The sequence below is a fragment of the Vidua macroura genome, chromosome 9, assembly GCF_024509145.1.
Source record: "Vidua macroura isolate BioBank_ID:100142 chromosome 9, ASM2450914v1, whole genome shotgun sequence".
Taxonomy (NCBI): domain Eukaryota; kingdom Metazoa; phylum Chordata; class Aves; order Passeriformes; family Viduidae; genus Vidua; species Vidua macroura.
The window spans coordinates 23,222,954-23,249,741 of NC_071579.1; the positions used below are offsets into that span (position 1 = coordinate 23,222,954).

General features: G+C 43.2%; 1 protein-coding gene across 1 annotated transcript in view; it reads right to left on the bottom strand.

The window, feature by feature from the left end:
• The window catches only part of EIF2B3 (eukaryotic translation initiation factor 2B subunit gamma), a 99,180-nt gene continuing 72,392 nt past the window's right edge, over window positions 1-26,788 (bottom strand). The window contains exons 8-11 of the mRNA XM_053985396.1: window positions 25,297-25,374; window positions 24,454-24,602; window positions 10,619-10,722; window positions 1-217 (exon numbers count right to left, since the gene is read on the bottom strand). Coding sequence (XP_053841371.1) covers window positions 165-217; window positions 10,619-10,722; window positions 24,454-24,602; window positions 25,297-25,374 — 384 coding nt within the window. The 3' untranslated portion in view covers window positions 1-164. The remainder of the gene's footprint in view (window positions 218-10,618; window positions 10,723-24,453; window positions 24,603-25,296; window positions 25,375-26,788) is intronic.

The following is a 26,788-nucleotide window of genomic DNA, read 5'->3' on the forward strand; positions in this document are numbered from 1 at the left end:
TCTGCAAATACTCCTTTATTAAGACATAAATATAAAGCTGAACAGGAAAGGAGCAATGACAGGGTAAACCATGCCAGTACTGATCTGTACGGATGATCTTACGATGCTTGAACATCTGGTTCTGCTGCTGGCTTCCATAAAATCATCTTTAAAAGCTACTCGGGTTATATCTCCATCAGCTGTTCGGTGCCCACAATGACTTCATTAACATGTTTGGCTGAAAAGAGAGAGGGAGGAAAAGAAGAGCAATTGAGTTTTGCAGCAGAGCTTCAGACCTTGCATTTTTCAAATCTGCAACTTTAAAACAAATGAGAAAAGCAGATTCTGAGGAACTCAAATAGAGATTTGCTGAACTCCAGTGTCTTTCCGACAGTATCCCACACACATGGTGAAAGCCTAAACAACTGACTAAACATCAGGAGATTTCTCTAATGAGAGTTTTCACATGTATGTGTCACTAATAAACATGAGAGGCCCTTCGGAAGTCACAGCTGCTACTGACAGGTGTACACCTAGGTCAAGGCAAGGAACCATCAACATCCAACATGGAGATTAGACATAAAATTAAAGAGCAGTAATCCATCCTGGCCCTAAAGAGCACTGTCTACCCCAAACTGCTTGGAGGCTGGGGGAGGAAAGGGCTGCTCAGCACCAGGGGGCCATCACCAAGGCAGTGTGAGATCCTCTCAGCAATCTCAGCTCAGCCCTAGCAGCTTAAAAACAAGAGGTTTTTTGTGTTTTGTTTTCTTTTTTTTTTTTTTTTTTTTTTTTTTTTTCAATTTAAACCTGACCCTCCTGTGGAGCAAATTTGTTGGAGGGGCAATTTCTGCAAGGTCACTCCTTTGCCTGTTCCCAGGAGCTTTGCACAGCCCCAGTGGACACATTAATGTGCCAGTCCCTGGCCCAGCACTGTTAATGCACTGTACTGAAAGAGCCTTCCCTTTAAAATGCAAAAGCAGCCTGTCAGGGAAGGACTGCAAATAAAGGATCTAAAGCCAAAATAATAAAAACACGCAACTGAAAGCCCAGTGCCTAAAAAACCCAAGCATGTGGCCTCAGAGCATAACACAAAGCTGGTGTGCTCAAAGTGGGTGTCCTCAGGGTACTGTGGGGGAGGTGGTGAATCTGAACTGCTCTCCAGGAGCTGGACACCTATTCAGGTGGAGCTCAGGTGGTGTGTCCCATGCCCCTAGGCTCTTCATCTTACCTCCTGCAATCAGGAATAACAATTGCCTCTGGAGCTTGGGATAAAGTGTCAAGGCCTGTGAGGGGCTGGGGAAGCTCTGGTGTCTCCCACACCTTACACAGAAGTGGGGGTAGATAGCCAGGGATGATGGAAATGATGAGTTGTGTTTTATTCACCCACCTAAAACTCCTCCCCTCAGGGGAGTGGATCTTGCAAGACTGCTGCAAAAAAACAAATATGCCACCTTTGGCTAAAGGAAGAAATTCCTGGCAATGCCTAAAGTGGCTGGGCCAACAGGGTGCTTGTCTTGGTTTAAAATTCAAGATGCAACCTTTGTACCATGCAAACCATTGCTCCAGTAAAGGTTTGATCAAATTCTGCTCTATAAACTTCAAGGAGTTCTGCATTGTGCAAGACAATTTCTCACTACAACCTCAACCCCACAATCATGTGGATCATGTGCAATCTTCTCAGCCTGAGGGACAGAATGGGTGAGCCACACTAAGGAGACCAAGGGGCTGCTTCTCACCTGCAGCATCAGATTGAGACATTTAGCTCTTTGCTCACAGTATTGATTGTAAATTGATAATTATTCCTGGAGCCTCACAGTAACATCCTGGAGCTCAATCCCCAGCACTTTGGGCAGGATGAGCATAGGTGGATGCAATGCTCAGGAAAATGAGGGGCTGACTGTACAAGTGCCAGGTGCAAGCATGATGTAGGTAGCGCCACACAACTTCTCCAGGACAGCTCTTGCCAATAGCCCCAAGTCCAGCCTTCAGCACCTCTCTCCTCCCGTCCTGGACCCCACACAGCCTTGCCAAGGTACCTCAAATCCAACCTGCAGCATTTCTTGCTATAACATTCCTCATCCCCAACAACTTTCCCAATATATCTCAACAGGCCCTGTAGCAACTCCTGTGACTCCATTCCTGAACCTCCTCCAAGCAGACTATCTATCATGTTGATTTCTATGATATGAATAAGACCCTGGCTACCATCCAGTGAGAGTAATTATACTGTGCCTCTGCAGATTAAACATGCCTTCATGTAGGCTTATAGAGAGCCATGTCAATTTATGGTTCTATATATAGGTTATCTGTAGCAATACTTTTTAATAAGGAACTTCTTGCTTCATTTCAGACAGCATCCTCCAAGGTTCTAAATGTGCAGAGCTGGGATGGGTCCTGTCACATACCCTGCTGCAGATGTGGTACAGACTATTTGTATTTTGCACTGACATGCTTGCAGCAGTTTTGTATTTTACACCTGATGAGTTCAAAATGCTTTTTGAGAATGGGTGAGTAAGAGCACTTCTGTTTTACAGATGGGGAAACTGAGGCAGCAGTGAGTTTAGGGAGCTTAAGCATTTAAAACTGCATGGGAAATTGGAGCCTGCATTCCCTCATCTCTCATCCCTCTGCCTGTTTCATGTCCTCCTTGATCCCCGTGGCCAGATTCCCCAAGTGGGCACACATGGTATGTCACTGCTACCTCAGACTCATATGAAATCACCAAACTGATTTCTTCTTGTAAAGGCTTAAAGAAAACACATGAATCTGCCTGTCTAAAATCCGCGAGAAAGTTTTTAAGCGATAAGGGGAATGGTTTTGCTAGAAACAAAGCCCCATTCTGCACCCCAAGGGGATGTGGTAGGCAGATAAGGATTCACCCTGCTTCCCTCTTCCATTCCCAAAGCCCTTCTTGAGGAGCGAAGGGAATTCAGACTCCAGTGTGTGCCAGAGAGCTGAGTTGTGGATAGTGTTTCATTATCAGACGTGGCTGCCAGTTGCCAGTGGCTCTGGCTGGTACCAGCAAGCTCAGTTCCCGCAGAAACTCTGCCTGAAACTCTGGGGGAGGAGGGAGAAGTATCTCACATGCTTTGCTGTTCAGCTACATTTCTCCTTCCCCAGCTCCCCATTACGGATTTCTTACCAGGCTGCCTTTTATCTGACACTGGCAGGGTTACAGATGCATTCAGCCCACAGAGAAAGAAGACAGATTAGAGAAAGGACTTTGAGAAAGCCTTAAGAGTTGGACTCTTCAACCTTAAATCATGTTCAACTAGATCTTCTCAGATTGGGAGCATCTGGTGCTAAGCAAATCCAGAGCTGATCAACACATTCAACCTCCTGATTAGCACTTTGCCTCAACTTGCTGACGCAGCCCAGCCTGAAGTCTGCCTGGGTGCTTGAACCGAGTGTCCACGGAGACTTTACTGAGTGTAAATCAAAAACCTGTCACTCGTTATGTATGCGTTTCTGCTTGGGAAGACATTTGTTTACACATACTGTACACTAGCCCCTTAAAAACATACGCACAAGGCAAGCTAGAGAGCAGAGCAGCTTTTGGTGCTTGGCTAAAAACAAATTGTAATGCAAATAAACAGAGGGGAGGAAATGACTGCGCAGCCCAGCACAAACCCCACCAGCAGGCTGGGGGCCGGGGACCCAGCGCTCCCCAGCCTTCCTGGCAGGTTCCTGCCAAGCCACTCACAGAAAGGGGATGCCGGAGCATTCCTTTAAAAGCCATGTGAAAGCATCTCCTTGTTGTTTGCTCAATTAGCCCCAGACAGATTGCTGCTGCTGCTGCTGGTGGCAACGCTGGGTTGTAAAGGAGGAGGGGAAGGAGGGGAAAGGGAGGAAAAAAAAGAGAGGAAAAAAAAGGGTTAGGGCCTAGGCCCAGGACCACCACGAAGTTTCAGCCCTCAGGGGCTCCAGAAAACGTTCAGTTTACTCACTCAATTACATACACTGTTTTATAAACCCTTTAAAATAAAATAGAAAACAGTCCCTGGCACAGAATTACTGCTCTATTATACAGCAGTGATGAAAGCCACTGCTGTGTATTTGCTCTCTTTAAAGCAAGAGATAGTTTAACTTAAAAAACTAGGTGGGGGGGAGGGGTGGCTGCAGAAACGCATGCACGAAAACACGCTGTGGGTGGTTCCCACCACATTCACCCAGGACAGAAAGGATCAGAGAGTGGGAGAGAAGAGCAACTTGTCTCTGCAGTGATGGTTGGCTCTGGAAAAGCAGCCAGGTTGGAGGGGGGAGAGGAACTAAAGGGGCTTAAGGGGATGGGAAGCAGCTGAAGCTTGACTTTGGGAGGCTGGAGGGTGTTTTAAATTACATGTACAGATAAAGAAGGGAAGCAGGTGATGGGGGCTGATTTGTTTGTGTTTACAGAGCAGAGGGACTTTCCAGTCAAGGCCTGTTCTCTCCTCAGCCAAGCTTTACTTACATGATCACTGGAGACCAGGGTGACCACACTGTGGCCCCAAAGGCCAGGCGTGTCTCACAATTTCTCCCAAGTGCCAGGTCAGCCCCAATGTGCAGGCATCAGTTGAGCTCATGGGTCCCCAGCAACAATGATCCTCATGAGCTGAGTGTTCCAGCTGCTCCCAAGATTCCTTTATGCAGGGAATGAGGGATGTGCAGCTCACCCCAGGGAGTTGGTGGTAGCTTCAGGCAGATCAGTTCTGGCCCACAGCTAGGGCCTCCAGCCCACAGAACAGACAGGCAGTAGAGATCTTACTTCTGCCTTACATCCAACAACCACCACTTCTCAGTGCTGGTGGCCCCATGGTTCAGCTGAAGATTTTTCGTAGTTCAACCAGAATTAATCGCTTTGCTCTCAAATCCTTCTGTGGACTAGATGTGTCTTGAGAGTGTGAAGGTAAGAGTGATTCAGTGCCCAATGAGAGATGACTTTACTGTGGCTTGGAGCAGATAGATTGAGCGAGTGGAGGAAGAGGACAGAGATGTATGGGGAAGTGATTGGTCTTAGAAGAAAAGTTAGTAAAGGGAAAAGGAGATCCAGAGCTTGGGATGTGCCTAAGATAGCACATCCCTTAGGGAGGGGGACATGCTTGAGGTCCTCATACTGGGACAGAGTCCTAGCAAAGCGTGTGAGAAGGGATTGGATTACATCTATCAGTGCTCCCATGGACTATCACCCCCTCACAGCAAATGCAAGCAGGGATCTCAAAACAGCAGTCAGACTGTCCATATCTTAACTTCCTGATTTGATGGCAGAGGTGCATATTTGCCTGCAGCACTGGACACAAGTCCTCTTCCTTTGTCAGCATCCATTGGGGTGTTCTTCCTGGCTCTTTCATGTGCCTGAGCTCTACCACAGCAGAAGTAGTTATTTTCTCTGCGTGGAGCATGTAAAAATATTTCCGTAAGGTTATGAACTGCTGCCTTCTGGGTAGACTTCAATATCAGCATGCTGCGAATGTGGCAGCACATTCAACCCGCTCACTCAGGAAGCCTGAACTTCCCTAGCTGGGAATGACAGTATGCACAAGTGTTGCAGTCCTCAGCAGCAGAAGGGAGGACAAAGCATTGCTGGATGGATATTCTAAGGAAGTTTTGTGCCACTGGTAAGGCCAGAACTCATAAACCATTTTTATACAACTTGGAAAGGAGGCTTATTAGGATTAGTTAGCAGTATAGTCATTGCATAGTCACTGCAACAAAAATGTCAACTATTTAAGAGATGCCTGTTTTAATTGCCAACAATATCTTTGTCATGGGCATTCAGCAGTTAAACTACTTTAGGGGAGAAATCTTACTGATCTCTCAGTTTTGCTATAAATTCACACCATTCCTACATCACCTCCAGCTCATTTTGCACCCCTGTGCACAATATACATGTGTGCACTGTTTAGTCTGTGTCTGTTCTTCATGAGCTTTCCTAACTCCCATCTGCACAGCAGCATGCCTTCTGATCCTAACCCTGTGTCGTGCTAAGTGTTTTCAGTTCCTGAAGACTGCACCAGGAGGTACTCAGCATCTTGCAAGAGCAGATGCTCGCCCTTACTTGAAGGCAGTGAGAGCATCAGAAAGTCTCTCAGTTCCTTTCTGTCCCTATCCTGTTAAATCTTGGCTCATGTGAAGCCTCCTCACAAGCAGGGAACCATTCACATGTGGAGGTACCTGCCTTAGAGGATGACATTAGAGAAAAATGTGCTCTTTGGCCCTCATTAAAATAAAACAATCTTATTCTGTTTCATTGAGAAGTCCTGGGACTCCAAGCTTGGAACAGGACTTGGAAAATGATTGGAAATGGGAGCCAGTCCTTACTGGATATGTGCCTTTTTCTCTTCTTGTGAGAAACCACACAGTTTTGGCTATGTGATAAGCCTTTGAAAAAAATCTGAAGTTTGCACATGTTCTCAGGAGGACAGTTAAAAGCGCGAGAGACTGCAGCGAGCACTCTTGACCATGGAAGTGCAGGAGGAAGGCAGGGCTTCCTCCAAGTTGTATGGACCAGTGGAGCACTTGGCACAGAACCACCCCCCTCCTGTGCCCAGTGTGAGCCTGCCCAGGCATGAGAGAAAGGGATGCAATCCAACTGAAAGCAGTTAGGGAATGAATGCTAAATGAAAAAGGGAGCATGGGACTGTTAGGCAAGGGGACTGGAAACAGCAGCTATGGTCAGACCAGAGGAGGTGTCAGACAGGTGTCTAGGAATAACCAAGTAAGAGAGAAAAACAAAAGTCTCTATGGGAGAAAGATTAGGAGAAAAACCAAAGAGAAGGCTAGGATTGGGATGAACCTGGTGCTGGGACAGAGCCATAGTGGAGAGCTGTGAAGCAGGAGTCAGGATCAGGTAGGACATAGATCTAGTTGGAGCCCCATGTCTGATACTGGAAATAAATATGCAAATAAAACATCCCAGCCCCAATGACAAGAGAGATGAAAGCAAGGGATAAGGTAATGAATTTTACACCAGTTTTGCTAGTTTTATGCTTTGTGTGAATGTTTACTGTTTCTGTTCCTGGTGTTGCTTTGAAGAAAGGTTAGGCCACTTTACCTGGAAGAAGGGTTAGGCTGCTTTACCACATATGCTGGTTCCTGGCTAACCGATACCAGATGTACAACGCTCTCCCTGCTGAATCTGGCCGAGAGACTCCTTTGGGAGCTGTACTTAGTGACTCCAGGCTCATCTGACTCCTCGACTGGCCCATCACCAGCACTCCCTCTCTCTAGTGCTACTGCACTGAATGCATGCTGCTTTTGAGCTCCTCTTTAAAACCAGGTTTATCAAAAAGGCTGCAGTGTAATCTTAGTAACTGTCTTCAAAACAGTGACTGAATGCTCTGTACAATGATTCAGTTCTTTCAGAATGCTGTCTGCCATTTCCTATTCCTCTAAGAATTACTGCCTTTTTCTTAGGTACCAACATGTTTTTCAAACTGCTACCTGGTGAGGTAGCTTTCACAAAGCCCATCTGTTAATTCTCTGCTAGCAAATTCCTTTAAGTAACAAAGAGGAAGGAAAGTGGATGCTTCCAAGGCATGGTAATAAAAGCAGTAGGAGAATAGCAGGGCTCTCAGGAGGCATGGCTTGCAAATCCAGAACTTAAATAAAACACCATACCTTCAACAGAGACATTTAAAAATACTGTCTCTGGCCAGTGCTGTGACAGGGTGGAAGTCAATGCAGGACTGGGATGACACTGCTGACAGTTACCTGCACTCCTGTGTCTCCAATTTTGTTTTTAGTTTGAAAGTACCAGGTTGCCTCTGATCTACCCCTCTAACCACTGATGAAGTATTCCCTCTATTTAGGTGTCAAAAGATTTGCCAAGCCCATTATTAAGTGATGAGGTCTCCCACCATGTCCCCAGGGAGATTATCCCACAGCCTACCAGACCACATCGTTAGGAAAATGCTCCAGATAGCCAACCTAAATTGTGTTTAATTCAATCCCATTACTCCCAGCTGTACCATTTGGACCACCCTAAATATACCCATATTATTCTGCAGAAGGAAAAGGATGAGAGCTGGTTTGAGTTACGTTTGCCTATCATTTGTGGTAGCTGTTCTCCTGCCATCCTCCTTGCATGGGACTGTAATTCATTTTATGAAAGGAGGTCAGTGCACCTCTGTCTCAAAGAGCTCTTGTACCCCAAGCTGCCTGGGCAGTGTGGCCAGGACTCATATGGTAGAGCAGGGAGATTACAGCCAGTTCTGCAGCAAAGTCATCTGTGGGATCTGCTTGGGGCTGTGTAGGATGATTCAGGGATATTTCTACCTTACATTAATCCTGGCTGATGTTCTGGAATAAGGGACTGCTATATTTTTATTTTTTTAATGTTTCTGGGAAGGTGTATGGAGTTTTGCTGAGGAGGTTTCTACTCCCAGAAAGTGGAGTGTGCAACTCCCAGACTAGGGTCAGCAGCCAGCAGCTACTGCTTATGTCTGCTGAAGGGTGATCAGCTTGCAAGAAAAGGTGGCTCCTACCCAAGAGAACTACGTTTTTTCTTAACCCAGCCATGGAAGCTCAAGTTTGAAGAAGGAAAAGTTACTAAAAAAAAAAAAAAAAAAAAAAAAAAAAAAGGCAAAGTCTTGATGAAGGGTGCAATATGGAAACATACTTACAGGGCCACACCAAAAGCTTGGCACAAGATACAGGAAGTCTTGGGCAGGGGAAAGGAAGTCATGACATGCTTTCACAGAGAAAAAGAGAAGACCCAGTCTACCATGGGATCAGTCAAGGTCAGAAGAGACATGCTGGGCTGGAAAGACTCCATGGTGCAGGAAATAAGTCATGAACTTCACAGACAGATCCCAGACCACCAAGGCAAACCTGACCCCCAGACCAAAGAAATTCTAGAATGGTTAGGAAACTGAGGCAGGAAAATGAACTGAGGCTTTACTATTTTTTCTTGCTCAGCATAATGGTGTATTTATAATCTACCTGAATATGTCTCTGCTAATGTCAATCATACATTTCTAAACAGTTTAACTAGAGGGCCCCCAGCCTCTAGTTAACCCAAGAAGTGGGTTTAAATTTTGGGGAGGGGAGCAGCAGATTCTCAAGAATAGGCAAATGATCCATGGGTACATCTCTGTTACTCTCCCTGCAAATACACCTACAGACCCTGAAAAATATTCAGACAAGGATGACAAAGACAATAAAGAAGAAAGACCAGTTTTCATACTACAGTCAACCAGATTAGGCTCTGCACCCTGGAAGATACTTCCGAAGCGGTTGTGATCAAGGTCAAAGGGTGATATTTCTGTTTGGTATCATCTGCTAAAGAAATCAAATATATTCCTGTTTCCTAAAATATTAGCTAAATCTACACCCTATGTCCTCATAGCTCACACTGCAGGTTAACAACCAAACATGCCCCATGAATCCTGGTGATCCATGCAGATGTGTAGATGCAGCACTCAGGGACATGGTTTAGTGGTAGACTTGGCAGCGTTAGATTTGTGGTAAGACTTGATGATATGAAAAGGACTTTTCCAACCTAAATGATTCTGTGACAGGGGGCAATGAGCCCCACAAAGGACACTGATTCAGACTGGTGTGATGGGCAAAGCTATGAGTAGACACAGCCACACAAAGACCAAGACCACAGTGAAATCACTGTGTTACCTACAGTATCAGAGACTTGCAACTGCAACATCAATACTTTGCTTTCATGAGTCCCTTGTACTTTCAGTTTCAATTTAAGGAAAATTTGTCATATGTGAAGCTGACAACAGGTTATGCTATATTACATTAAGTTCAAACCCTACTCCGTATCAAGACACTTAGAATTGGGAATCCACTCACAAAGACAGAGCAAGCAAATAAATCCTGATCTGACTAAACAACTTCACATGGAGCCTGCAAAGGAACTCACTTTTGTCCTCAGTCCACACACTGGAGCAGGGATCTGCCAAACCCCAACCATAAATATTCATTAAAAAGCCTCTGCTTGGGATGCAGTCACTGAAACAGCCATTTCCTGCCCATTATCTCTTAGGGCAGGAAATCAACAGTTCCACTCATGCGGTTACCACCGAGCCCTCACCACGAGCACTCCCACTGGATGGCTGAAGTTTGTATAAATGAGGGCCACGTAGCTGTATCCTTTCTGAAGCCCCAAAATAGTACTTCATGGCAGTAAAGCAGATGCAAACGTAGCTGCCCTTGTACTTCATATTGAGCACAGCAGCTCCTAATATGATGTTCCACCTTGAGCTTTTGCTTGGAGCAAAGTGAATGGGAGCATACTGGCACTGTGGGTTGGGAGCATCTACAGAGAAGGATGTTTGTGTGATCAATAGATTTGCCTGCTTTTCCCCTGTCACTGACAAAGATTACTAGTCAAAATAATGGCTCCTTCTGCTGAGGACAACCTCAGGCTGATCTAATTGTGGTCTCTGGGAAAAGACTGTCTCAGCACCCAATCTTGTTCTTTATAAGAACAACAGAGCTTTGCTGCCAACTTCAGAGGAGCAAACCACTGAACTTATGCCAAGAAGCTGTACTTTCCATGAAAAAAAATCCTGATATTAGAGGACACCCCACTGTAGAACTGCCACAGTTTACTATCACTTCACGAAGAAGCAGGAATAAAATCTCAAGGAAAAAGTTCTGAAAATTATGACACATGCACAGTAAATACAACTTTAGTACTTACCTTTGGTTTCCAGCCTCTGATCACTTCCAATCAAACAGTCCTTGATGTCTGCACCCTTCTCTATCACAGCATTATGACAAATAACACTGCCCTGAAGACAACACCTACAACATAAACACAAGCAAAGCAAAAAATAATTTAAATGACAGATATAAAATAAAGGTATCCACTGGAATATCTAATGACTCTGTGACATGATCCTGTAAGTAGGTTCAGTTCAGCTCCTTTCTCAAAAACTCCATTCTTCTCTTGATCTTTACACCCAGTTGCTGGAAAAACTAAAATGCCAGGTGTCAGACTGGGTTTGGAAAAAAGAGTTTGCCGTTTTACCTCCTGTTAGAACAGCTTTCCTCTATATTTCCTCAACAGAAAAAATACTTAACTGAGTAAATAAAGACGTGGGACCTGGATCAAGTCTTGTATTTTCCACAGACAGCCTAGGTAACTGCAGGGGTGGCTTCTCTACTCAGCTCCCCAGCTAAAAACAGGAGCAGCAGCACAGTCTTTCTCTGCAAATTTTGCTGAGCAGTTTTATGCATTCCAACTTGCTAGGCACTAAGAAAAGGTGGAGAGAAGGGGCAGATCAATAGCTCAGCTGGTTGGCTTTGTTCATATTACATTCAAGCACCCAAACATGATTATTCTGCAGTACTAAACCAATGAAACCCACACTAGACCTACGCTACCTGCCTTGAGTATCTTCACGTTCGTGTTGCCTTTGAAACCACTAAGTCTGAAATACTACACAGGATGGAACTTCAGCAAAAGCTGAATCCAAATCCAAAATGTATTTGAATCTGTGACAACCAGCTTTCAAATCTGCCAATCCCACCGTCCAGAGAGGAAAGGAGTTCAGAGTCCAACTGTTGGGTTTGTAACTTCTCTGCTGAGAGATTCTGAGTTACTGCATTTCTCTGAACCCCTTCTTCCAATAAGCTGGAACTTGTCAATCTTAACTACTATCTGTGATGTGTCCAGAAATGCTATTCCCTCAGCATGATGTGTCGTGTTAAATAGCATTAAATGTAATTTCTTTCAAATCTACAGAGAAGAAAATAGTTGTGAATCAAATGATTTCTTTCCTTATTTTCACATGTGCAAAGGTAGATAGGAGTCATTGAAGGACAGAAAACATAGCTAAGATGTATCTAAAAATACTAACACTCATCAAAACCAGCTGACTGGGAAGAGGGTATAAGCGAGATCTATAACCCTAGAGAGATGCAGGTAATCTGCTCCCCCTAGATAACTCAATATTAATCCTGCTGTGAACCATAGCATCTCATATCTGCTTCCCAGTATTTCTGTCAATATTCATTACAATAACTGTGAATATTATCAGTCCAACAACTGATCCCTGTCAAAACCAGAAGTTTTTTGCTTCAATGGCCTTCTGTGCACAATGAGTTGCACAGTTCAATGACCTGCAGCCATTCCCCACCTTGTTCACGGGCACCACCACTACTCTCTGCACTAGTGAAGCATGGCTGCAGTGCATCTTCAAGCTGGCTTGTGGACAGAACTGTTAGGCTGAAGTCTGAATTAACAAAGGAGTTTTGGTATCAGGTCAAAGCCCTGAGCCTCAATTCTGTATTGAATGGAGCACTAGTCAGGTGAGGTACTCAGAAGAGTGAAACATCGATCCTCACTCCAGACCGCTGATCCCCAAATTAATTAATAGTATTTTCCTGCTCACACAACACTATTATCTAGAACAAAGAATTTACCATTAAACATATTACAATTCTGTTGCTTGTGTGAGTCAGAGCAGAAACCATCTGCCCCACAAAACCACCATTAATTCTGCAGGAGTAAAAGCAATAAAACTGGACCTCAGTTGCAGTGGTTCACAGTTACAACCCCCTGTGAATAGACTGTCCCCTCTGAACAATTATTCTTTTAACTCACTTAAACTCCCCCTCTGCTGACCTATAAGGAGGCAATATGAGCAATTATTCTACAAGCAACCAGCTCAGGTTGCTTTGGCATGGTTTTTACTAACATGTTAATAAGATAAAAAGCGGCAAAGATACACAGCAGACCCCTGCCTGTCTTTGCTCTCACACTGTCACGATCTGCTTCCTTTCCAATAGCCTCGTGTGCCGCACAGGGGCTTCAGGCCATCGTCCTGTGCAACAGCAGCTGCTGAGAGCAAGAGCAATTGGCATTTATGCTGGGCTAGGGAAGGGATCACTGGAAGCAGCACTGCCCACTGCTGCCATCCTGACTTAGCTTTCAACAGGACTAGTGAAGGGAATGGGAAAAGTTGCTCATTTCCCACTGAAATGGCTCCTATCCAGAATGTGTGCTCCAGCATACCTCCTCCTCTGTTGCTTTGAGCCAGTCAGATGAAAGCTTTCCCCTGCAAACTGTCAGGTTCCCACCATCTATCACTTCTTCTGAGCATGAGAGCACCTGTGAGTGCACTACACCTCTCAGCACTACCTTCATGAAGGAGGATATTCCCTAAAAGAGAGGGGATTTAAGCTGTCGGTCTGGAGTTCAGGCTGGAGAATACTGCATGTGTGTTCAGAGCCTACTCGAGCATTGGCTTTCAACTCCCCGAGAAAGAATAGCATTGTAACCAAGAAACTGCTGATGACATTAACATCAAAGATAATGGAGGCTCCTGCCAAACCATTTTTTGGGAGGGACAGGCCAGGGAACCAAGATGAACTTGTCTGTGCCAGGTGCTTGCAAATCAACCCTTCCCTGGTGCCAGGGTAAAACAAAACCCAAGAACTCCACCACCCCAGGAGTTTCTTAAAACTTATAAACCCAACCAACTGCAGAAGTTTTAAAGCCATACTCAATGCTCAGATTACCCCAATCACACAAACCAGCAGCAAATCCGGCTTTTATTGCTCAAGTGGAACAAAACTTCAAGAGATAAAAACACAATTTGTGGGTGTTCCCTTCACCCGCTGACAGATGTAACACAGCCATTTTGAAACCACTTGTAAATGCCTTTTTTCTTTAAAAAAAAAAAGTCATAAAGCCTGCCAAGAGAAGTATTTTGTGTGTTTATTTAATTTTTACTATTTTTTTCAAGTTGAAAAGTAAGGAATAAACTTTTATTCTCTTACAGGGTAAATATCAGATCTCAGGGCACTGCTGTAGTCTCCTTAGCTAAACTGCCACCACAGTTCCTGCCTTCCATAACAATTAGGTGCTATTAGCCCTCAAAGGTGCTCTGACAGCATCCAGCTTCATCAACTCTGGTGTGTGTGCGCATACACACACATTGATGTACTGCTTTATAATGCAAACCATATTTATTTTTTCCCCTGAAAATGTAGTATATTTTTAAACTTTTCAGCACGGTGAAAACGGATATCTCCTGACCTTAAAATCCAAAGAGCATGTTCAAACCCACAAGAGGAACTAATTTGGGGCATTTGATTTATGGCTGAAATTTCAATTTGAATTTGTTTTAAGTGTAATCACAAACTGAAAGTCTGGCAGCTGGGTGTTTTTCAGAAAATAAATAAAAATATTCAGTGTACATCTGCATTCTAGAGAGAGCATTTTACAAGCCCAGTCCTGTAGTGGGAACAGATGTAGCTAAAGCATTAATTTGTTCTACAGGTACAACGTGTAAATGGGAGCATATGAGAGCGTGTGCGCCTACGTCTGTGTCTGTGTGTCCGCTACGTGCCTGCATCTGAGAGACAGAGCCCCACTTTGGGGTGGGTTTTTTTGAAAGTGAGAGAACAAGAGCAAAAGGAGTAGTGGCCAAGGAGGCATGGGGGGATTACAAGGATTTAGGTCTTTAAACTGCAGACCACCTAACAAGATCACTCTGAAATGCCACTAATTTCAGTTAAGGCCACAGACCTCCCTTCCTCTGCCCTCCCTCTCTCCCCCATTGTAAACAACTAATCCCAGCAGAAAACAACAGAGAGCAAAATGTACACACATTCTGCAACATTCCAGGTCCTTCTTTATCTTTTATTTATTTTTCTAAAAGGTCAGCGTATGTATGGAGGGAGGGGGGAGGGGAAGAAAGCCAAAAAAACCTCAAGTCCATCTCTTGTGTGGGCTTGAAGGAAGCTGGGAGAAAGCAAAGTCCAAGAGCACACAATATGGAGCTTTTATAGCACAGCAATTCCTGGACTTGGCTTACTTTCCCCTCCCTCTATTTGTGGCAAAGTCACATAGCTTTAAACCAAAGGACAGGGTGGTCGATTACATCTGAAAGAAATGTAAAGAATTGGGAAAGAATTCCATCTCCTGTCGAAATTATAAATAAGGAAGTATTAATCCCAGAGACAGGCTGATTTATGCAGCCCTGGAACTGCTGACTTTCAGCCCGAGTATCGGTCTATAAATCAAACTCTTAAATCAAGTGTGTCAATCGCTGCAGCACTGTGATACTCAGGCAAAGCAAGGCACCTACCACTGAAAGCAAGAAGATTGCCAGAGGACTGAGGTGCCGTACCCTTCTTAATTTTCTGAAGTGTAAATCTGAGATCAAACATCCTTTGGGGGAACGGGAAATCAAAATACGCAGTGCTCAGCACACTGGGAGCAGGCAGCAGGAGTCCAAGACACAACCCCCTAATTACAGGCTACCCACTGATTATTTAGGACTCTGTGATTAAAGTGATGAACGCTCCTGGGAGAAAGGGGCTTAAGTAACTGAGGTCAAGACCTCAACTGCAGCTCTCGCCCTGGTTGTGCAAGCTTAGGAAGGTATGAATGTCACAGGTTTGCCTTACAGCAAATCTCCTGAAATGCCAATGGAAGTTATCCAGGCCTGGTACTTTAATCCAATTGTGCCAAAACCCCGACATAATCTCTGTTGGGCAGCAAAGTAAATGAGGTGTCTATAATGCAATGCTTAAAACTGTAGACTCACAAGAAAGCAAGCCTGGAGCACAAAGCCTAGGAGAGCCTGTTGGTACCGCTCTGCTGTGCCAAGCAGTCGGGTCTCGTGCGCCTCCAGATGAGCTACGAAACGGAGAGACTGACGCGGGAGTTAAAAGCAAAGGGTGACGTGCCTCAGCAGCTACTTTGCTGACTGAGGGGTAACAGATGTGAATTCCCCTGGGAGCAACATCCCCTTCTGCCCTGACCAAGGAGATAACAGCCACCACAGGCACCTTAATGACTCTAAGAGGTGGCAAAGAATCAGGGAGAGTTCTAAAACCTACCAGCAACCCCTGAAGGAATCCCCTGCTAGCCAGTGAGCCGGTGACTGGGACTCGTGATCACAGGGGTGAGGCACAAAGACCATAGAAAAACAGGGGAGAGGCAAAAACACTATTAGGGAACTTGGGAACCTGAAACGTTGCCTTTGCCAACATGCTTTACAGACCAATACATTTTTACAGCAACACACTTTTACACACAAACACAAGAACTCTGGGCACTATGCATCTCACATTATACATTCAAGTAAATACCAAAGCCTACAATAGATGCCAGCAGTACATGCTATAATTTATAGATATATTTCAAAGCAAGCATTCGTAAGTGAGTTTGGCCTTTGATCTCCTGTTTTTCCCCTTGGGGGTAACAAAATCATTATACCCCTCTAAATTCTTCGCCCGTCTCTGAGGGTGTTTTCACTAAAGAACTTGTTTCATGTCTCTTTTCTAGCCAAGCTCATCACTGTGGTATGGCTCCTTTACACTTCTTCCCCACACCCTAAACATTTTGCATTACATATTGCATATACTTGCCAGCACTCGTATTTTCCAGTGAAAGTTCAACTGACCTTAAAGGATTGCCTCAAACATACCTTAATGTGTTTTATTAAGTGAAACTTAGGGTGCGGGGGGAGGTCGCCAGGAAGGTCATGCCTCACCTCCGAAACTTCAGTTACATCCAGCTGATCTTGGAACAAGCAAATTGGTGGCCTTTTATGTAGCTGCAAGCTCAGGGCTGCACATTTCAACACAAGTATGCTGCAAGGAGTTTACTGTGTGGGAACCACCACAAACAGGAAAACTGACCACCCTCTGGATTCTCTTTTGCAGAGTAGGAGGTGTAGGCCAGGTCCTACATGATTTTACAGACACTTCACTGAAGGCCAGGAAAAGCTACTATGTGAAGGAAACAAAGCAGGAAAATTCACTACCACTTCTAGGTTTGCTTCACTTTCCCACCAGCTCACACAGACTGAGCGAGGTAACAGGCACAGTAAAAGGAGACCTTCTCTGGGGTTTTTGAAGCACAGTTCTGGGTTGAGAGCTGTGGCCTTTCAGAAGACATTATTGGTTAAGTCAGTTTCCATGTCATGTGAGTTAGGTTGACACGGAAAAGGTTTTTGTAAATGCCACCCTTACAAATGAACCTGGCTTCTTAGATCCAAGCTGAACTTTTTCAACCCTTGTCTCCTCAGGAACTTAAGAGGCACGATGTGATAATTTCTTCCTCTTCCATACCCGGGTGGGAGAAGATTTTAAAGAGCATCAGAGACATTCACACCCAGATTCCCACCAAAATCCAATAGCCATCAGCTGTTTGTGAAAAATCTCCATACTCTTTGATTAGACCCATGTGGTTAGCAGGAGAGAGAAACTTATTTATAGCTCTGAAGTCAGACATAATCCTGTCCACCTGAAGAAGCAAATCAGCAGAATGAGAGGAGATATTTCAAAATGCCACTTTTCAGGGCTCATCTGTGCTTTAAGTTCAACATTTGATGTACAAGATGTTTGGAAAACTGGGATGAGCTCCCTGCACTATCAGGGAAACATCTGCATCTGAGATTAAAGAGCAGGTGATTTATTTAAGAGAGATTGATGTACCAGGAAGCTAGCCAGAAGAAATTTTTTTTGAGGAGCTGCTAGTAATAATGTTTCAGACACTAACAAGATAACAGGTATTATATGAGAAATTTCCTCAATACATTAGATACAGTAGAATTTTACTTCAGTTGAAAGTAATTGAAAACCAGTTCCGCAAGTAGCTCCACCACTTCCTACTTACTAGTTTCCTACTTTGCGCTTTCTTCCTCAATTTATCTTCCTGAAAGCAAACTCTGCTGGCCAGAGGTTGTCTCTATTCAGTATCTTACATAGCATATGCAGTGAATTAAATACTAGAATGAAAGTTATAATTCCTGACCAAAAATGTTCACAGATTAAAATCAAGAGGTGTGACAGAAAGGACAGAACTGCTACATAATCAAGAGAAATAAGACCCTTTTTTACAGGCAGAGACTACAGTACATATAGTTTTCTTAATGAATTTAATTTTTATCCACATCCATGACATATTTTATCCATATATTTAAGATGAGCATGTGCTTTTTCTGAATGCAGCTCTCACTTTCCATGTGTTTTCTGCAATATCTATTCTAAACTTGTTCTTTCTAGGGAAGCAGGGAGCCAATTGGCAGTGTGAGATAAAGTGTTCAGGAGACAACAGCCATCTTAAAAAATGGTGCAAGATACAAAATCCTTAGGAATTTCAGCATAAGAAGATCTTTATTTTCAGCTTTGCAAACTATGGTGCTGGAAACATCTTCACCTCCTCATTCCTTTTCAAGAGGTTAGGTACTGTAAAATATGTTGCCTTGGCAATACGATCATTCCTTTGTACTGCCACTGTCCAAGGGGACAAAGACTACTTATGCACTGAACCTCTATAAAGACTCAATTCCACCCTGGTTTTAATTAGAACTCACTTCAAACTGCTGACTGTTTCTACGTCAGGTGCTGATTTGGCACTATTGAGGAAACAACCAATAAACTTCACAATCAATCTGCAGTTATTAGTCAATCCAGCTCGCCTTGCTTGTTGTTTTCTTCCTTTGTATGTTTTCTCATACAAACTAGCAATAAATTGAAGACATGTGGCAAACTAGAGTAGCCTTAACCAGTCACATGTGGTCTCTCTCCAGTCCCCTCACTGAACAGAATTTCAGCAGCTGTCCACCTACTTTCATACAGGTAGCCAGAACAAACAAAATCCACTGCATAACTTACTGTCTTCACATGACTGAAGAAGGACAATGCTAGTTTTGGCTGACAAAACATTTTCGGTGCCAGTTCTTTCTTCACATATCTGGGTACTCTAGTCCTTCATACTAATTTTTACTTCAGCCTATTCCTTCTGCCCAGGGAGTCAGAACTCCAAGGTTTACCACATCTTCCCGTGGGACTCTTCTAACTTTCCCTCTGTCCTCAACACTCACATCACCTCCCTGCAGTTTGTAACTCAAAGCCTTTGGTGTCACCTCCCTTGCATTCCAGGTTTCCTGATGCTGCAACACTTTGCAATTTGCTGGCTTCACAGTGCAGCCTGACCCAAAACATATCTGCCTTTTTAACCCCTTCCCTTTCCAAAAGGTGACTTTAGCTGTGTGCCACATGGGGAACTTCAGCAGTTCAGTTCAGTTCTTTTGGGTAGTATGTTTGTATGTGGTTCCAACAACATCCTGTAAACTTTACAAGCAAAGATATGAGGCTATTGTTCAGTAATTCCTGCCCCTGCACAAACTCGATAACCTCAGTCACACCTGCAACCCCACTCTTACAGTTCCTGAACCAAATGACCACTGCATCAAGGCTATCTGCCAACTGTCTGCTGCAAACTCCTTTCTGGAGGGAACTCTCTCCTTTTCCTATTGCTAATCCTGGTTTGGGATACAGTTCTTCTGGTAAAATTACAGGTGAGTCAAGTTGAGCTTCCTTGGTTCCTCTGTGAAGATCTGGTACTTTCTTGCTGTGGAGATGAAATCTAGAAGCAAATCTTGGGCCGTTTGTTCTCTCTGATAATCAGAGCAGCCTATTTATGATTTCCATAAAATCATCATTTCAAGCAGAATGCTTTCCTGTATTTTCATGAAAAAATAAAAGCAGCAAAATACTTCATTTCAGACTATATCTACCACACAGTCCTTATGATACTGACTACCACCATGTCAACAAAACCTTTTCAAAGCATGGCTTACAGCAGACTCAGTATTTATCTGAGCTTTTAACTCTTGCCTTCTCAACTAACCTCTAAATAGTCCAAAGACCAGATCTTTTTCCCTACTAAACAGTCCCTTTCCCATAATCTTTACCAGGGAAACATTAATTTTCCACAACCAAGAAAAAGGATATAATGTGCAAATAAAATGGCCAAACTCCTTCCTGTAAGTGTATACACTGGGATAGTTTTACTAACAAACAAGAGATTTCGAAATATTTATCTGCAGGGATGGAATAAAAGATTCAACATGTTTTTCCTGTTAATATTATTTGTAATGCTCAGAGTGCTTCAGCACAAGGTCCTGTATGACCAGAGCAATTAGATGTTCCTGCTGCCAGAAGGTAGCAAACTAAGTAAAACAACAAGAATGGTAAAAATAAAGCCAATGTTTGATAAAAACCAACAAACCAACTGTTAAAACAAAAGCCAGAACAGGAACCTGAAGCTAAATTAATCCATCCATATCTAGGTCTCATTTCAAAACGGTGTGCCTAAGTCTATCAAACGAAACAACATTATAGAACCATAGAGTAATTTAGGTTGGAAGGGACCTTTAAGGGCTATGTAGTCCATGCCTCCTTAAATGAGTGGGGACATCTTTAGCTAGACCAGGTTGATCAGGGCCCCATTCAGCCTGGCTGAACATTTCCAGGGATGGGGCAGTCCTAGCTCCTCTGGGCAACTTGTGCCAATGCCTCAAAACTCTTAAAGTAAACAATTTCTTCCTTATATCTAGTCTATCTTCTTTTAGTTTAAAGCCATTAGCCCTTGTCCTATCGCAGGAGGCTGAGCTGAAGTTTGTAATCATCAGTCTTATAAGTCCCCTTTAAGTTCTGAGATGTCACAATGAGGTGTCCCTGCAGCCTTCTCTTCTGACCAACCCCAACTCTTTCAGTCTTCACAGAAGTGCTCCAGCCCTCTGATCAGTATTATGTCTGATCATATGTATTATGGTCCATAAAGTTGAGAGGTGTGGGAAGAGAGACTGACAGTGAAGAATGAGGCAAAAAAAGTGGCTGAGTACCTCAGCCTTCTCCTCACATGCTGTGACCAGCTTGCCAGCCATGCTTATCAGGGGGTTAAATCTACCAGGCATTACTTTTCATTTGCAAATGGCACAATCCCCCTGGGCAACCAAGCTTCAGTCAGTCTGTGGGTGTTACACGCTGTCCCTTTGCAAGAGAGCTACCATGAGGGGACTCCTGCACCAAAGATGCAGCAATCCAAGGACCCTCTTGTCCCTCCATCCCTGACAAAAACAGAGCAAAGAGAAGGGGCAGTCCTGAGACACTACAGAGACTAAGGACACACACAGCTACTGCAGAAACATCCACATAGACAAGGTTTTCAAGCGAATTATGATTTTAGCTCAATTAGTAGATTTTCTCCAGCTATGTAACTCAGTGCAGTCATTTGTCACTGAGCTCTAGGGAGCCATCCAGAGGGAAAAAAAGAAGTGTTTTGCCACTGCAGCCTGTTCACCTGGGCAGTCAGCATCTCTCAGCACTTGAGCTGTTGTATAAATTACATCCCTCCCAGCTTGGTCAAGTACGTCCATCATTCAGCACATATGTAATCTTTGCTATTTATTGTCTCATTGATGGAAGAATTAGCTGCACAGTGGGAAACATGTTAAGAAAGGACTACCAATTATTTTGCCCTGTTACTAACTTCTTTAATCCCCTGTAATCTCTTCTAAGGGGGGATTCATATCTACTCAAATCACTTCACAGGAGACATATATAATGTAATAGAAGCCCTACACACCAAAGCAAACAAACCCAACTTCTGGTACTCCAGAGTATCAAATGCACCAGCCATTGCTGGAGGACAGACCGTAATTTGCAAGCAGTATGTATGCAATGGACTGTCCAAACTAACCCCAGTTACTTGATCCATTCAGTTGGGAAAGTTATCATCACCTAGGCCATGACCTCCAATCCTCCAATAGTGAGACAACCACTCTTATTAAAGAGATACCTGGTTTTGTTCTAAGCACCTTGTGGTGTTCCCACCTACACAGCAAGAATTTATCCATTTCAGAAGCTGGTATTAAATACTAGCTGTGAGACTATTCAATTTTTTTTTTTTCTGCTTTGGAGATGTAATTTGTGGATCTTAACCCTGCAGGAATTATGGCACAGGATCCTCAATCACATTGTAGGAGAACTACCAAGAGAGAAACATTTAAAATTTTGGTTTTGGTGAGTTTTGTTTGTTTGTCCATTTTGTTTTGCTTTTTGTATATTGACCAGTATATTTGTATAGTGAACTGATGCTGCTGATCACTTTTGCAGCTGAGATGAGAAAAAAAAAAGAAAGATTCAACCCAGAGAAGCTAGAAGTCATGGAAGAGGCAAGGGAAATACCAAGGCAGTGCCATGTAGCTCTTGATAAATGAACTTAGAATGCAGAACGATTTTTGCATTTGATTGTTCCCAGTATCCCAATTTTAAAATAAAAGATTTATCTGATCTTTCTTTCTTTTGAGTTATCTACACTTTTGTCTTTTCCATAAGTGTCCTACTTCAGTCTGCTCAGCCTACTGCTTCAAGTTGGTGTTACTGCAATGAAGACTCCTAAGAATGGCCTTCAGTTACCATTCACATTTGACTTGGGCATTATTATAGTAGACCATTAGTCTGGTTGAGATGCTCATGTCAGCATAAAAACGTATATTCTTTAAATAACACAGTTTTTATCCACTTCTCAATGCAATTTCAAAATTCTAATATACAGTACCTTAGTTGGTAAAGCTGCCTTACTTGTAGGATATTTGCTGTGCAATAAAAAAAAATGAATTAGATCTGTCAAGGTGCTTTATTATGCTCATTTTGACCCATGTCAGCCAACACATACTGGCTTTCCAATTAAAGATTGAGACATTTTCTGAAGTTGTGATTAGATAAAGCCTGAGCTGTTTTAGAGACACTTGGGAGAAGAGATGTTTATAAGGAGTTGTCCACTGTGGACAGTTTAAAGCTAAACCACATATAATTTATCCACCTGTTGCAAATGGATCCATCAACACGAGTAAGAATGATTAGTATTTTAACAAAAATCCAACAGATTTAACCAAAGTAATGAAAGAGAGTCAAAATACATTTTAAAAATACATAGAAATCCTTCAATGCAAGCAAGGCTTCTTTCAACAAAGCTCAGCAGCTAGAGTATTTCTGTTTTTCACTACCTGTGTATGCATGACTTCATGCCCCTCTAATCTTAAGACTTACCATAATGCAATAAGAAATAATTTATCAGCTCAGTATCTGTGCAGATCTACATAATATTAATTACAGTATTCTTTGCAATAATCCAGGGTCTATGGTCTTAATTTCAGCTGGACAGGAATAATTACAAATTTGACTCCAGTGCATCAGCATGCAGTAACCAGAGAGCAGCTAAAGGGGGTAAAACCCTTGGGACTGTGAGGTTTTTCACTCTTTGGTGGCTATACTGTTTTCACAAAGAGTGACTAGAGATTACATTGTTTTCTAGAAATCACAAAAATGTTACCCCAAAAGTCAGTTTATCTCTCTTAAAAATAATATATCACCAACTTAACGATGCTTGTGGAATTCTGTTGAAATGCTTAAGATAACAGCTCTGGGATCGATTTAGGATTTAGAACGCTACTAAATGCCAATGCAGACAAACACAAGATGATTTGGGACTCTTCATAAAAATAGTGCTATTTATACACTTAGCTGCCTCTGCAATTTAATGGTAGAGCTGCTGACCTCATATGCAAAACCATACCATTACGATTGTGGCATCAATTCATTAATCAAAATGACAGAGGGTCTCATGATCAAATTAGAGAGAGTCCTCTACTTTTTATGACAGTAGTGCTTGTGATACAGCCATACTGGATCCATCTGTGATTGAACTGGAAACCAGCTATTTTCTATACTCAATGGAATTCTGATTTATGATGTGCTTGAAATGACTGTGGATTTCTATTAAAGACAAACACTTTGTGGTAAGGTACCATACTTACCTGTAATTTAGTTATGTAACAGTAGTATCCTCCATAGACCCCACATCCTTTGGGGTTTTATGTTTTTAAGATATGCAACTTTCAGAGCCAACTTGGCATTTTTTAAGAGTTTGGCCCTTTTCCTGAGGCCCTAAGCAAACCTCAAGCCATGGAGGAGCAGAAAATTTATACAGGTCTGCACAGACTCAATCAGCAGTTTCCTTTCCACTGACATCCACAGGAAGCCAGCATGTATGGAAAGATGGGGGCATGCAGACATCAACAATTACAGACAGGCCACTTTTCCCACATTTGGAAATGTATAGCTCAAGGCTAACTATTTAGTCAGTGTCTTTAGTGCATGAGAAACCTCTACTAGCTGGCAGATTCTCTCTTTGAAAAGTTTATTAATTCATTCTATTACTCAGCACAGGCAATAGTAAAGTAAAGGCTGCAGGATGACAAAAAAAAGGGCCAAAGAAAATCATGTTTTAGGTGAAGCTGTAATATTCAAATGTGAGAAGAATATTTCTAGCTGGCAAGCATACCACTTTAAATTATGCTTTGTGCCTCAAATATTTTAGGGATACTCACTGATCCAGCCATTAAAACAACACCTGTAAGAATGACACACAAGGTCAGACAGACTCATACATCCACTTCACTTACTTACACATTCTGAAGATGACAGGATCTACTGTAAAAAGAAGACATTTATGTTCCAAGACTCTTGTTAGTTCATTTCACTTGTGCACTTCTGGACTGCTTATAGAGACTTATTTATGACTTGGTCTTTGGAAACACACCCCCTGGTATCATCTCTTCTGGCTGAGGATTCTTTACAGGACAGAAATTACTGACTCAGGATCTACCTAGAAAAACAAGCTGCAAATTTAGGGAACTAAGGTACAAAACGGTAACCTACCCTTCCTCAATTGTAACAGAATTCATGATGATACAGTTTGTTATCTTAACTTTGTCTTTTATGGTACACATGCTGCCGATGATGGAGTGTTTGATGGATGTCTTCTCTCCAATTTGTGTGGATGACCCAATGATGCTGTCTGATCCAATCTAGGGAAGAAAAGAACAGAAACTAGCAAAAGTATATGGAGCTCTCCGATACATGTTCTCCATACACCCCTCTCAAAGCACATCTCAAGCACTCAATGAAGTTTACCCTGCTCTACCCTGAGGGATCCTTGGCAGAGGAAAGACCCGAAAATTTAGGCCCCTCCCCACAGACAGACAGTCTTCCCAAGATCTGTTAGCTTGGTAAAACTCCATCGGTGGATCTGGCTCTGTAGGCTTCATGCAGAAGTTAAGCATGATAGGTACATTCCTGCTGATACTCACTGGTTTCACTGAGGTTTGCCCTGTGAGATCTGTTAAAGGGAGGCTTGAAGCTGGCATTCAACCAAAACACATTAGTAAGAAGCAAAGCTAAAATACTGACCCTTTCTGGGTTTGGTGTCCTTAGGGAGGCAAACTGCTCAACTACCAGGAACTGCCATTAGGGAACAAGAGGCTGCAGTGTCTGACTTGGGAGTAAGATAGACTTTTTACCAAATATTTTGAAAGAGAGAGACTGAAAGGCTGAAACCCCTGGGTGAACCTACAGAAGACTCTGGGCTGCATCACCTATGTTCCACCATTCCACACTTCAGAACTTGGCTTCACTTCCAATAATGAATCTTAGCAAGCAGTTCTTGAAACAAAGTGGTTGCAGACTACTGAAAGAAGAGAGATGGGAAAAGGCAACACTTACCATGCCTCTGTCAGTGATCTGTGCAGACCCATGAATCAATGACTCTTCCAGACCCAGATTAAGCAATAATTTTGGAACCTACATGAAAAAAACCCACATCACAAATTAACATAATAGTGCTGTACCAAATATGACTTTGGTTTCCATTGCACAAGTGTATTTGCCATAAACATTTTAACTTATGGGAAGAGGTAGGTCACTGCATTTCAAATGTCCACCAGCTATGTGTGATTTGTCACCTCCCACTTTTGTAAAGGAGACAGGTACACTGCTACCACAGTGCACTACATGTCTCCTTTCAACTCAGCCTCCCATCTGTGGAGAAGCAGTGGATCAGCAGCAGCTGGCTCCAGATGAGCACAGTGACATCCTGTATGTTACCACAATGTCCAGCACGTGCCATTCTTAATGCAGCTCAGCGTGTTTTACACTGCCCAGTAAAGCAAGGGAGGGAAGCAAGTAATAACAAATATAAATGAATAAAATGGTATAAAAAGATGACTGTGTCCAGCCCACTCCATAAGATAGTATTCTGAGGCATGGGCAACAAAATTGTATTTCAGATGTCTAAGTAGAAAGAAACTAAAGTTGATCAAGTGGCTATTCCAGATGATAGAAAGCTGCACAAGAAAAGGTTCTCAACAGGGAGAAGGCAGGTGTTAGATAAGCAGACAGAGCAGCAATGGCAATAGAGACACAGCCGATGAGGTAGCCAAGAACAAATCCATGGAGAGCAATTCTGAACTGGCTCCTTAAAGGAAGGGGAGGTAGCATTGTAGGAGGATGGGTTATCACTCCATCATTCCTCCTTTTGTGGGTGAAAGAGCAGCCTGAGGCATTCATCTCCTGGCATCAGGCTGAAGCCAAGGTCACACAGTGCAGAAGAAGTGAGGACAGCAGGATGGGGATGTCAGGGGAGGTGGGAGCCTTGCAGCAATGCACAGACACAGTGCTACAGTTACTGGCAGGAGTAATGCAATGTATGATGTCTCTTGGTAGGACAGAGATGGCAGTCAAAGGAACACAGGGGTGAATGAGGGCTAAGAGGTCTGTGTCACAGCAAACTGTATGGCTGAATGAGAGGCAGCATGTGCTAGGGCTGGTGTGGAGCTCTGCACATGCTGCTTGGCCAGCCAGGATGTGGGCACTCACGGACCCATCTGGGAGGTCATCTGGAGTCTCAGCACAGTGATGGTGCAACTGAGTTTGCCTCAAGGAAGGAAGCAGCACTCATTAAGTCTTCCTTTTCTCTACCCAAGCACCTACTTTTACAAAACTCTTAGAAAAGCTTATCTCTGAGATCTCTATTGCTCTGTTAAATTTGGCTGAATGATGCCAGCAATTTCCAAAGCTGCTATTAAGGAACTGCTAGCAGTTGTGTAAAATTATTTCCTTAGAAAGCTGGGATAACAAGAGCTGATGGCTAAGGAGTGAACCTCAAAAAGCAAATGCCACAGATCTGAAGAAGATGGGATCAGATGAGCTCACATTT